Raw genomic sequence first — 16605 nt, 5'->3', positions numbered from 1 at the left:
TAGCGGTGCTTGACTTACACTAGGAGCCAGTACTCATTTTGGGTGCTGGTACTGTTTATATTTAGGTGCAATACTTTTGAGCTAATATTCTGTAAGAGGAACAGGAGCTCAAGCAGTGGGACATTTGAGGTGCTGGTGAGTTCCTGCCCAAGTCCAGCACTGTTTGAAAGACCTAACTTGAATGATTGGCCATCTTCAGTAGCCTATTTCTCCTATAAAGTGTGGTCTACGATAAGCCTTTTTAATATTTGCATTGTATTCATATTTAATTAAAGTATAGTTAGGCTATACATTTATAGTAATGAACCGATTATACATTTGGTCAAGTTTTTTTCATTTGAAAAAAAAACACTTGATATTGTATTCTATTATACATATGTTAATAATGCTGTTATTGACGTTTATCAGAGATATGTTCAGAATAAAGAAACTGTCATAATGCCCATTCTGTTTCATTTCACGTGATTATATCAATTAACATTGTACCTTCATCTGCATCCTTTTTCAAAATAACACAGGAAAGATTTCCTAGCATAGGTTTTTGCTTGGAATAATATAACTCTTGAAGGCCTAAAGCTTGCACAGATGGGTAGGACAATGTGGTAAAGTACAAATGTATTCATTCTCCACTATTTATGAAAAACTCTCACTTGGAGTCCATTTTATTTTGGGGGATTGTTTTTTTTGCTTCCTCGCCTCACTTTTATGAAGAAGAAAAAAGCAGTTAAACAGTAAATCAACTTTGTCCAGCAATATCAAAAACTGAATTTTCAGAATCTTGTCTGTTGTTTGGACACATTCACTGTCCTCTCTATGTGTATATGCATGCGTGTGTGTTAGATCTTTATCAAGTTTTACACATTTGCACAAGAAACTGCACAGTTTTTGTGAACCTGTGTGGAGTGGCAACATGTAGGGCTCTATTTTTGGCTGGCGTTAAGGCGGCGCTAGTCTCAAACGCACGTTAGTTTGCAATTTCATCATGTAAAAACTGTCAGACTGGCATTTTCTAACCCTAATTTCTAACTTTCTAACTTTTTTCTAATTTTCTAACCCTAATTTGATATCCTTAAAAAACAGTATCCAAAGTACTGATTTCAGGCAGCGCTGCAAGGGTTATTTAAGACCAACCAAAATCTGGTATTAGCAGTAATGCAGTTGGTTATGGCATGGGTTTTTACAGCAGAAAGGCAGCCTGTCCAGCCGTGACGCACAATGCGCATGGAGGAAGAGTAGCCCAATGTGCTTTTGGTGCCTGTATATTTCTTTTTTTTTAATATAAAAACTAACTTTTTCCCCCATTTTGTTTTATTTGATTTAAAACCAAGCATACAGTAGCCTTCCCTCCTCTCAATTGAGGCTTTTGTTGTCTGCCCAATGTTATCGCGAAGTAGGCTAGTCAAGACTGTCGATAAAGGGTTTGGCTCCTGAGACCGCTTGTAAATACATCTTAATCACCAAAGCTTTATTAAAATATAAGGTTTGAGAGGAGTAAAACATTGAGCTGACATTTTCTTTTTATCTATGCATTGAAGGCAGGCCCACATTATTTTAGCCATGCAGGTAACGTTTTGGATGTGCGTAAAACCCCATCCATGATGTAGGCTACGTGTCCATGCCCACCGTGAAACGAGAGATGAGTACCTCGGTGAATGGATACCGGTGAACCTCGTATTTAGAAGTTCTGTAACCTGTAAAATTTGAAAAACCCAAGCCCTCCCTTAGGCCTACCATAACGAAGGCTAATTCAATAGCAATGTGTATTTTTTTAATCCTGGCGATTGTATTACATTTTACATTCATGTATTGTTGTAAAAAAAAAAAAATGCTAGTTTTTTGTTGAATTTTATTACAACCAACCTTTAGTATGATTCACCTTCCTGGTTTCATGGTGACAACGTCAGTGGCGCGCTTGCAATGCAACTTCTGGAGATGTGTGAATTCGAGGTGATCTGTAAAATGTTTCCGATTATTGTCGTAAAGCATAGGCCTATTGTGGAGCATTATAACGGTGAATGGACATTCGCCCTTTCTAGTTATATTCGATTGTTGTCCAGCTACTGTGAAAAGTTTGGATGTGCGTATAACCCTCCGTAGTCTACATTGTTTTAATATTATATACCCACGGGGAGAAATTGTAGTCTGGAAGTGACGTAGGCTATTTAAAACAAGTGGTTTTGTTTAGAATTTGATTAGAATTGTTCATTATTTTTTTTAGGCCTTATAAATAATGAATTTAATCTTGCTTAATCTTGATAATGTTTGGCATGCCAATGCTCAGCCACAATTCAATTTACAGTAGGCCTAGCCCCTATATCAGTGTGAATGCTACTGTTGCCATACAATTACTTAGAACAATGTCGAGTGAAATTGGGTTCAAGTTAATGTATTTATCAAAGATATGTCTACATTTTGTTTCTGTAAGCCATTTAACAAACTATGATGGACTAGCATTGGGAGTGGAGTTGATTCCAAGGCAATACATATAAGACCGTAAATACACAACTTGAAGCAACCACATTTCGCCATGGAACACGTTCTGATTGGCTAGTGATGGGCCAAGCCCCAACACACCCACAGTTTGTTTATTCTTCAAAACCCGTCACTTTCGCGCCAACGCCAGCAAGTACGCTGATAATTGTGATAGTGAAAATAGCAAAAATATTTCTGACACACCCCTGAACCTATAGCGCTACCACCTGCGCTTAGATTTACCATTGCGTTAGGTTTATTAAAATAGAGCCTGTAGAGTTATATTTTGGTGAAAGCATGATAGCTTATCATTCATTTGAGTGGGAAAAAATGACAGCTAATCATTAAATGCTTGATGAAATTCCTTAGAGGAAGAATAATTAATTCTAAGATTAAGATGAGAGGACCAGATATTTAATGTGTTTTACAGTGCAAAAGTATTCATCCCGCTTGGCGTTTTTCCTATTTTGTTGCATTACAACTTTTTTAAATCGTTTTTTATTTGGATTTCATGTAATGGACATACACAAAATAGTCAAAATTGGTGAAGTAAAATAAAAAAACAAATGGAAAAGTGGTACGTGCATGTGTATTCACCCCCTTTGCTATGCAACCAATTACCTTCAGAAGTCACATAATTAGATTGCTCACAGGTGGACTTTATTTAACTAAGTGTCACATGATCTCAGTATACCTGTTCTGAAAGGCCCCAGAGTCTGCAACACCACGAAGCAAGGGGCATCACCAAGCAGGCAACAGCATGAAGACCAAGGAGCTCTCCAGACAGGTCAGGGACAAAGTTGTGGAGAAGTACAGATCAGGGTTGGGTTTTAAAAAATATCCGAAACTTTGAACATCCCACGGGGCACGATTCAAATCCATTATTAAAACATTTTAAGGATATGGCACCACAACAAACCTGCCAAGAGAGGGCCGCCCACCAAAACTCACGGACCAGGCAAGGAGGGCATTAATCAGAGAGGCAACATAGAGACCAAAGATAACCCTGAAGGAGCTGCAAAGCTCCACAGTGGAGATTGGAGTATCTGTCCATAGGACCACTTTATGCCATACACTCCGCAGAGCTGGGCTTTACGGAAGAGTGGTCAGAGAACACCATCCCCACAGTGAAGCATGGTGGTGGCAGCATCATGCTGTGGGGATGTTTTTCATCGCCAGGGACTGGGAAACTGGTCAGAATTGAATTCATGATGGATGGCTCTAAATACAGGGAAATTCTTGAGGGAAACTTGTTTCGGTCTTCCAGAGATTTGAGACTGGTACGGAGGTTCACCTTCCAGCAGGACAATGACCCTAAGCATACTGCTAAAGGAACATTTGAGTGGTTTAAGGGGAAACATTAAATGTCTTGGAATGACTTAGTCAAAGCCCAGACCTCAATCCAATTGAGAATCTGTAGTATGACTTAAAGATTGCTGTACACCAGCGGAACCCATCCAACCCGAAGGAGCTGGAGCAGTTTTGCCCTGAAGAATGGGCCAAATACCAGTGGGTAGATATGCCAAGCTTGCAGAGACATACCACAAGAGGCTTGCAGCTGTAATTGCGGCAAAGGGTGGTTCTACAAATTATTGACTTTGGGGGGTTGAACGCTCAAGTTTTCCGTTTTTTGTTGTTGTCTTATTTCATGTTTGTTTCACAATAAGAAATATTTTGCATCTTAAAAGTGGTAGGCATGTTCTGTAAATCAAATGATACAAACCCCCCCAAAATCAATTTTAATTCCAGGTTGTAAAGCAAAAAAAAATAGGAAAAATGCCAAGGGGGTGAATACTTTCACTTTGCTGGCCCTTTGTACAATTCCAGTCTGGAAAAGTACAGGAACTGTCTATGTAGACTGCCACTACTATCATCTCCCGCACATTTTAAACCCAGCATGTAGTCTACACATTTCTATTACAGTAGATATACCGGCCATTCTAGATTCCAGGATGAAATGCTAGCCCCCGTGCTTCTACGTCTGTATTGCTTGCTGTTTGGGGTTTTAGGCAGGGTTTCTATATTTGTATTTGGCTGATGCAAAAAAGGGCTTTGCAAATACATTTGATTTGATTGAATGCTCAGGTTTCGTACATATATGATCAAAACTTCAGCATGTAGGGGCCACATCTTAACTTGAGATTTGTTTGTGTAAATCACTGGAACAGTCGCCACATGAAACCTCAAGTGACTTACTTTCATCTTATGTAAGGATTTGGCCTAAGGACAGTTTTGTATAGTGTCACAAACTCCTTATTCTACAATGGGTTGATCAAAACAACTATTGTGATTGGTTGAGACTCGTTCTAAACCATACTAAAAAAACTGTTTTAGCACGGGTAAGCCTATAATGCAAAATTGGGAATCTTGTTCCCTGCTCCTCCACAGCCCAGCCAGCCAATTCATTAACTTGATCTCCCCTGTAAAAGGCATCTAGACATTTTTTCCCCTTGCTTCCAGCCTAACATTTGGTTTGCAACATCTGGGGGTTGTACAAACATTGCTGTCTGTCTCTCAACATTTGCAACATAGTTTCAATAGTGAAATTCGTTCAAAGTCATTTAGCACGCCCTCTCGTGTGCAATTGCTTTAATCTCACACAGACTATACCCATGTCAATTAGCCTCCACAAACAGAGCCAGAATGGTGGGTCTAGATCCCGTCCAGAGGGCTCTTTACACTTACACCCAGTGGAGTGGAGGAGACTGAGGACCAGGACAATAAAGGAACAAGACTTTTATGCTCCACTCCGATGGCACTTTGCATTTATTGCAGACCGTGTCACTTGTTATGGAATTCATTCCAAGTCTGCATTATGTTTGTTTGGTGTTTTTCTGTGAGCCTGTTTGTTCAGCTGGTTTAGGAAATGCTGTGGTGTAGGCTCGTAGTCAGTGACTACAACTGTGAGCTCATAGAGATAAGTCAATTCATCTCTGACTGTGTGTAAACTTTTGTTCTGGATTTCTGATATTGTTCGGTTGCCATTGGTCAGTTGTTGCTGGGGTAAAAATATGGCACCTCCTCTCTTTCTCTCCCCCATCCGCTGTTGTTTTCTCTCCCTCTCTCGTTCTCTTGTGTCTATGTGACGCTGCATTTTTCTCACACTGTTGATCTATCAATCGCACACACACACACACACACACACACACACACACACACACACACACACACACACACACACACACATTCTCTCTCTCCTTTCCTTGATCCCTCTCACACACTCCTCTCTTTCTCTCTCACGCTTGCATTCCTTTATCTCCCTCTCTTTCGCTCTCTCTCTCTCGCTCTCTCTCTCTCCTCTCTCTCTCATACTTATTATCACTGCTCAATCATTTCTAAATATGACTTCCCATCAGACTAAATTAGTGTCGTACCTTACTTCTCACAGCTCAGTCATAACAACAGGGACCTATCGGATCTTATCATAGTTCCAGCACAGCTCTGTGCACAGGAGCACATTACTAACCACTTTTCCATCCACAGTTTTTATGCGAGTGGAGTCTTACCGTAGGACCAAAAAATGACAGCTTTAATGTAAACGGGAAGTTTCAGTGCAATTTTATAAATGCCGACAGAATTTGTTTGTTCGACATGGTTGGATCTTTCTGTGTCGGTAAAATTAATTATGCGAGAAATGGCATTGGAAACACCTTTTATGCACAAGTATTGATACAATAACCATCATATCAAAGTCAACTTGGAGTTATGCGATGACTTGGTGTGTGGTCCTCCCACTACGACTCAGGAAACCATGCAGTTTATTAGGCTATAGATGAAATAAGTTATGATGGGTAGTGAAAGTGCACGGTGATGACCTTGATGCTCCTTTCCAATAAATATCGAGGGTCATATTCTGGTGACATGATGATCGATGCTTGACTGCTGTTTGAGAAATATGAATATTCCCACTCTTATTTCATTATGTAGACTAACCTACCCGCACAGCCTACCCATACTGTATCTGCGAGCTGTTGGCTACAGCACACATGCCAAGACCAAAGTAGGCACATTTGCTATTCATTGCAACAATTTTTGTGACAAAACTATCAGTAGAGTTGAAAATGCGATGGAAACACATTGAACTTCTAGATTTTCATTCGGTACATGAAAACTTAAGCGAAAAAGTACATTTTGGGTGCACTATGTCATCACAAGCTGATTTTTATCCACAACAAGTCAGTTTGGTGGTAAACTCTGCCGAGTCCCCAACAACCAGATGTTCCGGTTTTCAGGGGAAATGGAAAGAGAGCCTGTGACCCCACTTCCACTTTTGGACTAAGAAGGCGACACTCCATCTTAACTCTTCCCCACTCCTGGCCTTTGTCTGACCTGAAAGTTGATGATGTTTGACCTACATTCTAATTTGGACTCGAACATTGTGGTTTTAGGGTCTATGTTGGTTTGAACTCATTCAATTATCAGAGATTGTTGTTTTTGTACTGATGCACAGATCATTTGCATCTTAAGGCTATAGCCAGATGGGTTCCAGGCTCCAGTCCATAGTGAATAATGAGGAGTGTTTCATTCACTTGCAGTGTGACTGACTGTGTAGCGCTGCCATTGTGTGTTTTATTATCTAGCTTCCTTGTTCAGAAATTATGCTGATTAGTTCCTGCTTTACGTGCTCCATTGTTCTTCTGCATGTTCTGTGTGTGATTGCATTTGAATACGGTATTTCCTGTGCCGTTGGATAATCAGGAGTGTGGATTTATGTAATTTTGCATGTTGGTTTAGGTGTCCATATACAATGCCTTCGGAAAATATTCAGAACCCTTGACTTTTTCCACATTTTGTTACATTACAGACTTATTCTAACATGGATAGTACAAAGAAAAATCCTCAGCAATCTACACAATACACCATAATGACAAAGCGAAAACAGGTTTTTAGAAATCTTTGCACATTTATTAAAGATAAGAAACAAAGACCTTATTTACATAACTATTCAGACGCTTTGCTCTGAGACTCAAAATTCAGCTCCGGTGCATCCTGTTTCCATTGATCATCCTTGAGATGATTCTACTACTTGATTGGAGTCCACCTGTTGGAAATTCAATTGATTGGACATTATTTGGAAAGACACAAACCTGTCTATATAAGGTCCCACAGTTGACAGTGCATGTCAGAGTAAACACCAAGCCATGAGGTCGAAGGAATTGTCAGTGGAGCTTCGAGACAGGATTGTGTCGAAGGCACAGATCTGAGGAAGGGTACCTAACAATTTCTGCAGCATTGAAGGTCCCCAAGAAGACAGTGGCCTTCATCATTCTTAAATGGAAGAAGCTTGGAACCCCGAAGACTCTTCCAGAGCTGGCCACCCGGCCAGACTGAGCAATCGAGGAGAAGGGCCTTGGTCAGGGAGGTGTCAAAGAACCAGATGGTCACTCTGACAGAGCTCTTGAATTCAGCTGTGGAGATGGGAGAACCTTCCAGAAGGACAACCATCTCTGCAGCACAATCAGGCCTTTATGGTAGTGGCCAGACAGAAGCCACTCCTCAGTAAAAGGCACATGACAGCCCGCTTGGAGATTGCCAAAAGGCACCTAAAGACTCTCAGATCATGAGAAACAAGATTCTCTGGTCTGATGAAGCCAAGATTGAACTCTGGAGGAAACCTTGCACCATCCCTACGGTGAAGCATGGTGGTGGCAGCATCATGCTGTGGGGATGTTTTTCAGCGGCAGGGACTGGGAGACTAGTCAGGATCTAGGGGGGAAATGAACAGAGCAAAGTACAGAGAAATCCTTGATGAAAACCTGCTTCAGAGCACTCAGGACCTCAGACTAGGGCAAAGGTTCACCTTCCAACAGGACAACGACCCTAAGCACACAGCCAAGACAACGCAGGAGTGGCTTCGGGACAAGTCTCAATGTCCTTGAGTTGCCCAGCCAGAGCCCCGACTTGAACCCGATCAAATATCTCTGGAGATACCTGAAAATAGCTGTGCAGCAACACTCCCAATCCAACCTGACAGAGCTTTAGAAGATCTGCAGAGAAAAATGGGAGAAACTCCCCAAATACAGGTGTGCCAAGCTTATAGCGTCATACCCTAGAAGAGTCGATGCTGTAATCACTGCCAAAGGTGCTTCAACAAAGTACTGAGTAAAGGGTCTGAATACTTATGTAAGTTGAATATTTCCATTTTTTTTTTTTTTTTTATAAATTAGCAAACATTTCTAATGACAAAGGGGGAAAAAAACAATTTAATCAATTTTAGAAAGAGGCTGTAACGTAACAAAATGTGCAAAAAGTGAAGGGGTCTGAATACTTTCCGAAGGCACTGTATAGAAACTCAACAAGAACAGAACTCGGGTATTAGAGAGGAACTGGTTATTCATCAGTTATTATTAGATGACATGGAGGGTCCATAAACATCCAGGTTTGTCAGCACTATCTACGGACCTGGTTCCTCATACAAGAGAGATCCTATGCTTACCCTACCACCTTATGCTCTCTGTCCTTTAGCATACTCTCTGCTGTCAAGCTAGCGTCATCCATCATCGAAAACAGAAGCGGGCAGCAGCGCCAGGCTATTACATGAGCACCTCCACATGTTTAAGCACACACAGCAACATACACACACACACACACACGCAATGAAGAGAGTCAGAGCCCTACGTGCATCATGCCATCCTTCCTAAGCATGACAGATGACAAAGACAATGTTTACCCCTGACCCACTTGTATTACTTTTACCAAAGGGCTGTTGTATGTCGCTGTATATTATGCATACTGAGTAGGTTTCCTTGTTGCATCCGCTCAGATGTTAAGGCACTAGTACTGTTACTGTAGAGAGGAGATGGACAGGATGTTATGGTAGGTCTACTACACGTCTCTAGAGAGGAGATGGACAGGATGTTACGGTAGGTCTACTACACATCTCTAGAGAGGAGATGGAACAGGATGTTACTGTAGGTCTACTACACGTCTCTGGAGAGGAGATGGACAGGATGTTACGGTAGGTCTACTACACGTCTCTAGAGAGGAGATGGAACAGGATGTTACTGTAGGTCTACTACACGTCTCTAGAGAGGAGATGGACAGGATGTTACTGTAGGTCTACTACACGTCTCTAGAGAGGAGATGGACAGGATGTTACTGTAGATCTACTACACGTCTCTAGAGAGGAGATGGACAGGATGTTACGGTAGGTCTACTACACGTCTCTAGAGAGGAGATGGACAGGATGTTACGGTAGGTCTACTAACGTCTCTAGAGAGGAGATGGACAGGATGTTACTGTAGGTCTACTACACGTCTCTAGAGAGGAGATGGAACAGGATGTTACGGTAGGTCTACTACACGTCTCTAGAGAGGAGATGGACAGGATGTTACGGTAGGTCTACTACACGTCTCTAGAGAGGAGATGGACAGGATGTTACTATAGGTCTACTACACTTCTCTAGAGAGGAGATGGAACAGGATGTTTCTATTCTTTGTTGAATTACAATTTCACACCAGTGAAAATGGAGCCTACATAGCCTTTATGTATTTCTCTGAAAACGGATATGGGAAATTGATTAACAATAACTAAGTGAAAAGTTATGATTTCTATTGTATTTCATGGTGAATTGTCTGTTTGTGAACATAAGTGGCTCTTGCTTACGTGTCTCTGAACTAAACACATCACTGTCTAACACACCTGACAGCCTGCCACTGACAGACAGGTTTCTGGAGTGCTCTCTGTCTCTCTCATCAGCCCCCCCCCCCTCCTCTCTTCCTTCTTACCCTACACATTTCTCCGTCTCCTTCTTACCCTTGTTGCCTTGGTTCCTTTTGTCACCTATTGTCGACTTTGTTGCCCCTGCCAATGGCATAAGAATCAAGATGCTTTTATCTACATGGGTCAAAGTCGTCTGTGTTGGTGAACCTGGGGCTGACACGAGAAATGACTGACGGAATGAGAGACCTGTTCTTCGTCTCTCCCTAGTGGGGGGGTTGGTCCATTTTTACACTGTACTCTGGTGGTGCTTGAGAGGATAGTAGACTGACTAAATACACCGGTTTGGTGGTCTGCTGTTCCACCCCGATTACTGGGAATGCATTCCACGTCTGGTATCAGTATCTCCAACACTTCTGCATATATATTTTAGAATATATACTCTTAGAGAAAAGGGTTCCAAAAGGGTTGTTTGACTGTCCCCATAGGAGAACCCTTTTTGGTTCCAGGTAGAACCCATTTTGGTTTCATGCATTATATGTCACAAATGTACTAGATCGTGACTATGTTTCATGTCTTTGCTACCCTTCCCGTAGGTGGTCTTCAGCAGATTCTGCAGCCCGTATGATATCAAGGAGTTATTCTGTACCGCTCTAGGTCTTCCAAGGTAATTCTCTGCTCTCTTTTCCCCTCTTCAGTTCTGCTGTGAAGCTTAGAGTCGTCTCTGTCAGCGTCCTGTCGGGATCCTTTAATCTCCCTGTCTGATAGGCTGCTTTTCTAATGTTGTTTTGAGGATCACTTCTATTAGATGCCACGTTGAGAACTCATATTAGTGACAAGATAATACTCTGTAGTGAGTGGCCTAGTCTTGACTAGCTTTCATCTTTCCCTTGGTTTCCTTGATTGATATTTGGAATGTGCCCAACACCTACACTCTCTTCATTGAACCATAGTGGGACACATCCTCAGAGAGAGTGTCCCTGCTTTGTCTGTTTTGGACAGGAACACCACCTTGTCTCTGCTGGATTCCACGGGAGCCATGGTGTCCATCGACCCCACCATGCCACACAACACCGAGAGGTAGGCCCTGATACATCTACATTCAGGGAAGCCCGGGGAGCTAGTGGGACACATTTTCTACTAGCCCGTTCTGAAAAGTACTAGCCATGGGCTAGAGGGCTACCTTCATTTCCATCTGTGTTTACATTTATAGCAGAAAAATACATATGCTGGTCCTTAAATGCATAATCTGTCATTTTGGCAGTCTAAACTCATAAGAAAAAGTTAAATTCATCAAGGGTAAAGGTTTATATTATTGATTTAAATGTCCATTCAACAGCAGGAAATATCCCAGATTGTGCCCTATTGCCTAGGACTTGTTAGGCTGAAAATACTAACCATGGTCAGGGTGTGATCAGTGAGCTAGACACTGCTCACACACACACACACACACACACACACACACACACACACACACACACACACACACACGCATGTTTTACTAACCCTAACCCTAGGCCAAATGGCCTAACTCCTAATTCTAACCCTAAACCTAACACCTAACATGCTGACCAGACCGCTCACGCCATTGCGTGCATGTTGATTTTGTCCACCCACATCAGACGCGATCAGGACACGCAGTTGGAAATATCAAAACGAACTCTGAACCAACTATATAAATTTTGGGACAGGTCGAAAAGCATTAAACATGTATGGCAATTTAGCTAGCTAGCATGCTGTTGCTAGCTAATTTGTCCTGTGATATAAACATTGGGGTTTGTTATTTTACCTGAAATGCACAATGGTGATTGGCAACCAACTTTAAGGTGCATTACCACAACCAACTGGACTGGAGTGTGGACCTCAGTTCATCCTTCAATCACCCACGTGGGTATATGATCCTAAAAACCAATGAGGAGATGGGAGAGGCGGGACTTGCAGATGGTCAAGCGTCACAAATAGAACCAAATTCTATTTTAGCGCCTGGCTGCGTAGACGCGCGCGAGCAGTGTTGGTGCAATTATTGAATAACATGTATGTGTACATTATTTTACAATGCTTGCTCACGTGACGTGAGCGGTATGGTCAGCATGTAAGCCTAAAATAGCATTTTTCCTTGTAGGAACCGGCAAAATGTCCCCACCTTTCCTTGTTTTACTATCCTTGTGAGGACTTCTGGTCCCCACAATGATAGTAAAACCAAAAAGACACACACACAGCCCCCAGCGTGTCCTCACACTTCAGACGCTGAGTAAGAGAGTGGGAGGAAGAGGACATTCACAGCATGTCTGATTAGGAGGAAGGGGGAACACATTTGAGTGCTGCACCACTTGCTGTCTAAACTGACTGGTGTGTTTGTGTGTGTGTGTGTGTGTGTGTGTGTGTGTGTGTGTGTGTGTGTGTGTGTGTGTGTGTGTGTGTGTGTGTGTTGAAGGTCACCGTACAGAGTGGTGCCCCTGACTGGAGGACAGCTAGCTGGTGAGTCCCAGAGGGCCATTGGCTTTTCACACACATGCACTGACTATGCAAATAGACAAGCTTCGCTGACATCACATATGCAATAGCTTATTAGCATATGCATAGGTACCATTTCGTATATAGCATATATGTAAGCAAGCATGAGTACATACACAAAGCACAGCACACTATCCCACATACCTGATGTGCACACTGCACATAAACAAGCATAGTCATCAAAACGTGTAGGCAATAGACACAAGGATGTAAACACACTCAGACACACACACACACACACTATTTATTTATTGTTTTGCTTGGTTAGTGAAGTTACATGGTTCATGACCTCCGTTTATGGGAAATGTCACCTAGTAAACCTGGCTGATTTAACAGTGTGATGAGAACCAGTTCCCCAGTGCAGGGAAGGCGACAAAACAACATCCTTATTTTCGGTCATCACTCACACACAAGAGTACACAGACAGGCCAGCTGAACATCTGGGAAAAATTCCATGAACAGCAGCTTGTGTCTTTGTTCCACACTTTTTGAAAGCTTTATTTTAGCAGGCCCAAGATCTCTTGGACAAGGGAGCCCTGCACTTTTTTACAAATACCACATAATACAAATATTAAACATTAAAGAGAACCAATCACATTCCTCAGTAAAGAGGTCCTCAATCAACAATGTGAACTGCCCAAGAGGCACCAGTACGTCTAGTGGTATGGTGTTACGGTGTACAATAGGACAGCATTAATGTGACACAGTGTACATTAGGACAGCATTAATGTGACACGGTGTACATTAGGACAGCATTAATGTGACACTGTGTACAATAGGACAGCATTAATGTGACACAGTGTACATTAGGACAGCATTAATGTGACACGGTATACATTAGGACAGCATTAATGTGACACGGTGTACATTAGGACAGCATTAATGAGACACGGTGTACATTAGGACAGCATTAATGAGACACGGTGTACAATAGGATCAGTCCAACAGGTGCCAGATGGTTTTACTAGTTCACATACCTGCACTTTTATTGGCCTCTCAGGTGAACTTTGGCCATAAGTCTGCACTGCACCAATAGCAGAGCTTTGTTTTTGTCATGGAGTTATTTTCTGTGTGTGGGAAGGGATATTACAAGTGCCTTGTTAACATATCAAGCTGGCACCATCTCGAAACGCGACTACTGCGTTCAGTAGTGAGACAGAGAAAACACTCTCTCTTCTTTTGCCATCTGTTGTGTTTGTTTCATTCTCTTGTTGTTGCTGGTTTACATAAGGTGTGTGTGTGTGTGTGTGTGTGTGTGTGTGTGTGTGTGTGTGTGTGTGTGTGTGTGTGTGTGTGTGTGTGTGTGTGTGCGTGTGCGTGTGTGTGTGTGTGTTTTGCGTGTGATAAAAGGGGCACTCGATATCTGTTACACCCCCAGGCTCTGATATAATGAAATGCTTCAGACGTGTGCAGTGTTGTCGTTACAGCACAGAGAGACGTGCATGAGTTGTGTTTTTCCTGTGTGTAACGTAGCACCATCTTTTTCTTCCAGATAAAGAGGAACTCTTCCAGAATGTATTGACACAGGTGGCAGAGCAGTTTTCCAGGTAAGAGCACTGATGTAGCTTTTGTGGAAATGTTGCCTCTGGCTTGGTAAATGCTTTTTGTTCCCTTCTTCTCGTAAATGTATGCTATTTGTGTGTCACTGTATTATTGTGTGCTGCTTTCAGATAATGATTGCTCTATGTCCCTTTTGCTCTATCTTTCCCTCTCTCTCTCTCTCTCTCTTTCTCTCTCTCCCCCTCTATCTTATTTTCTCACTCTTTTTCCGTCTCTTTCCCTCTTTCTATCTCCTCTTTCTTTTCTTTCCCCATCTCTCTCTGTCTGTCCTCCACTCTTTCTTTGCAGAGCGTTTAAAATCAACGAGCTGAAGACGGAGGTGACGAACCGCTTGGCCATGTTGGAGAAGAGAGTGGAGTGTGAGTACTGTGTCTGTCTGTGTGTTTATTTCTCCCTAGAGAGGAGACAGCCTCTGCTTAAATCGCAGTATTGTTACCTACCATGGGGAATACTACAGAACAAATACACTGAATGCAGAAAATAGAAGAATACAGTATGGTCCTTTTAACAGATGATTTTGTTCTATGGTGACTCTTAGTTAAAGAGTGGCATACAATGGAGAAAAAAAACAACTTAAATGTAATACCAAGCAGATGCCCTGAAACCATATTCCAAAAATCAAATAATATAAAACGTTATTGGTCACATACACATGGTTAGCAGATGTTAATGCGAGTGTAGCGAAATGCTTGTGCTTCTAGTTCCGACCGTGCAGTAATATCCAACAAGTAATCTAACAATTTCACAACAACTACCTTTTACGCACAAGTGTAAAGGAATGAATAAGAATATGTGCATGTAAATATATGGATGAGCGATGGCCGATTGGCATAGGCAAGATTCACTCTCAGTAAGTTGATGTGTGGCCCGTGTATGAGGCAATCGAACCCTCACTGAAACTCTGCAATAAAGCGTGCAGTGAACATTGTTCTACTACTGTATGTGAGCAGGCATATTTTAATAGGTTTTAATCGCCACTCATTAACTTGGCTGGATGGGAAATGTTAATAGAAATGGTAGCCCTGGGAGATTGAGTCATAAAAAATGTCCCTTTAACATCATAAAAAAATTAAATAAAGAAGTTAAAGGGAAATTTCACCGCTGCTCTATTTCACTATACACTGAGTGTACAAAACATTAGGAACACCTTCTCTTTCCATGACATAGACTGACCAGGTGAATACAGATCCGTTATTGATGTCACCTGTTAAATCCACTTCAATCAGTGTAGATAAAGGGGAGGAGATACGTTTAAATAAGGATTTTTAAGCCTTGAGACAATTGAGACAAGGGTTGTGTATGTGTGCCATTCAGAGGGTGAATTGGCAAGACAAAATATTTAAGTACCCTTGAACAGGGTATGGTAGTAGGTGCCAGGCGCACCTGTTTGAGTGAAACACTGCTGGGTTTTTCACACTCAACAGTTTTCCATGTGTATCAAGAAGGCAGGCCAGTGGTTTAAACGGGTCATTGATGAAAGGGGAAAATGGAGGCTGACATGAATTGTGCAGAGCAACAGATGGGCTACAGTTAGTCAACTGACAGTCCAGTACAACAATGGTGCCCAAAGACCCATAAAAGAATGCACAACTCATCTTACCTTGACATGAATGGGGTATGGCAGCAGACGACCTTACAGAGTTCTACTTCTTTCAGCAAAAAAAAATAACTGTGGTTGCAGTGAGCTAAGGAACGAAAACACTGAACACTGGAGAATTGGAAAAACATTGCCTGGCCTGATGAATCCCGGTTCCTGCTGTTTCACGCTGATGGGAAGACTAGGGTATGGAGAAAACCACGAGTACATGCGTGTCAACATTGAAGGCTGGTGGTGTGTTTTGATGGCACGCATTGGGCCCCTTGACTAAAGTGGAGCCAAGTTTGAATGCCACAGGATATCTCAAAATCATTTCCAATCAGGTGCATCCCTTCATGGCAGCAGTGTATCCATCTGGAAATGATTTTTTTCAGCAGGATAATGCCCATGATTGTCCAGAAATGGTCCCACGAACATGACAGTGAATTCAGCTTACTGCAGTGGCCTGTCACCAGTCACCAGATCTCAATCCAATTGGGGCGGCAGGGTAGCCTAGTGGACTAGTAACCGGAAGGTTGCAAGTTCAAACCCCCGAGCTGACAAGGTACAAATCTGTCGTTCTGCCCCTGAACAGGCAGTTAACCCACTGTTCCTAGGCTGTCATTGAAAATAAGAATTTGTTCTTAACTGACTTGCCTAGTTAAATAAAGGTTAAAAAAAGAAAATAAAAAAAAAAGAAATCTGTGGGATGAGATGGATCGAGCTGTTCGGAGTGGAAGCCATGGAGTCAACATGGGCCAGCGTCCCTGTGGAACGCTTTCTACACCTTGCAGAGTCCATGCCCTGAGGAATCGAGGCTGTTC

General features: G+C 42.2%; 1 protein-coding gene across 6 annotated transcripts in view; it reads left to right on the top strand.

The window, feature by feature from the left end:
- Positions 1-16605, top strand: part of LOC110501414 (high affinity cGMP-specific 3',5'-cyclic phosphodiesterase 9A) — a 35635-nt gene that overhangs the window by 1787 nt on the left and 17243 nt on the right. For 2 of the 6 annotated variants that reach the window (XM_036958759.1, XM_036958758.1), the window contains exons 2-6: positions 10728-10798; positions 11101-11211; positions 12566-12609; positions 14138-14192; positions 14494-14564. In XM_036958759.1, coding sequence (XP_036814654.1) covers positions 10728-10798; positions 11101-11211; positions 12566-12609; positions 14138-14192; positions 14494-14564 — 352 coding nt within the window. Of the gene's footprint in view, positions 1-3165; positions 3260-10727; positions 10799-11100; positions 11212-12565; positions 12610-13489; positions 13877-14137; positions 14193-14493; positions 14565-16605 lie in introns of those variants that run through there. The other 4 variants (XM_036958761.1, XM_036958762.1, XM_036958760.1 and 1 more) reach the window with 4 other exon arrangements.

The sequence above is a fragment of the Oncorhynchus mykiss genome, chromosome 22 (genome assembly GCF_013265735.2).
Source record: "Oncorhynchus mykiss isolate Arlee chromosome 22, USDA_OmykA_1.1, whole genome shotgun sequence".
Taxonomy (NCBI): domain Eukaryota; kingdom Metazoa; phylum Chordata; class Actinopteri; order Salmoniformes; family Salmonidae; genus Oncorhynchus; species Oncorhynchus mykiss.
Note: the sequence above shows the minus strand (reverse complement) of the source record. Positions and strands in the feature narration are given on the sequence as shown.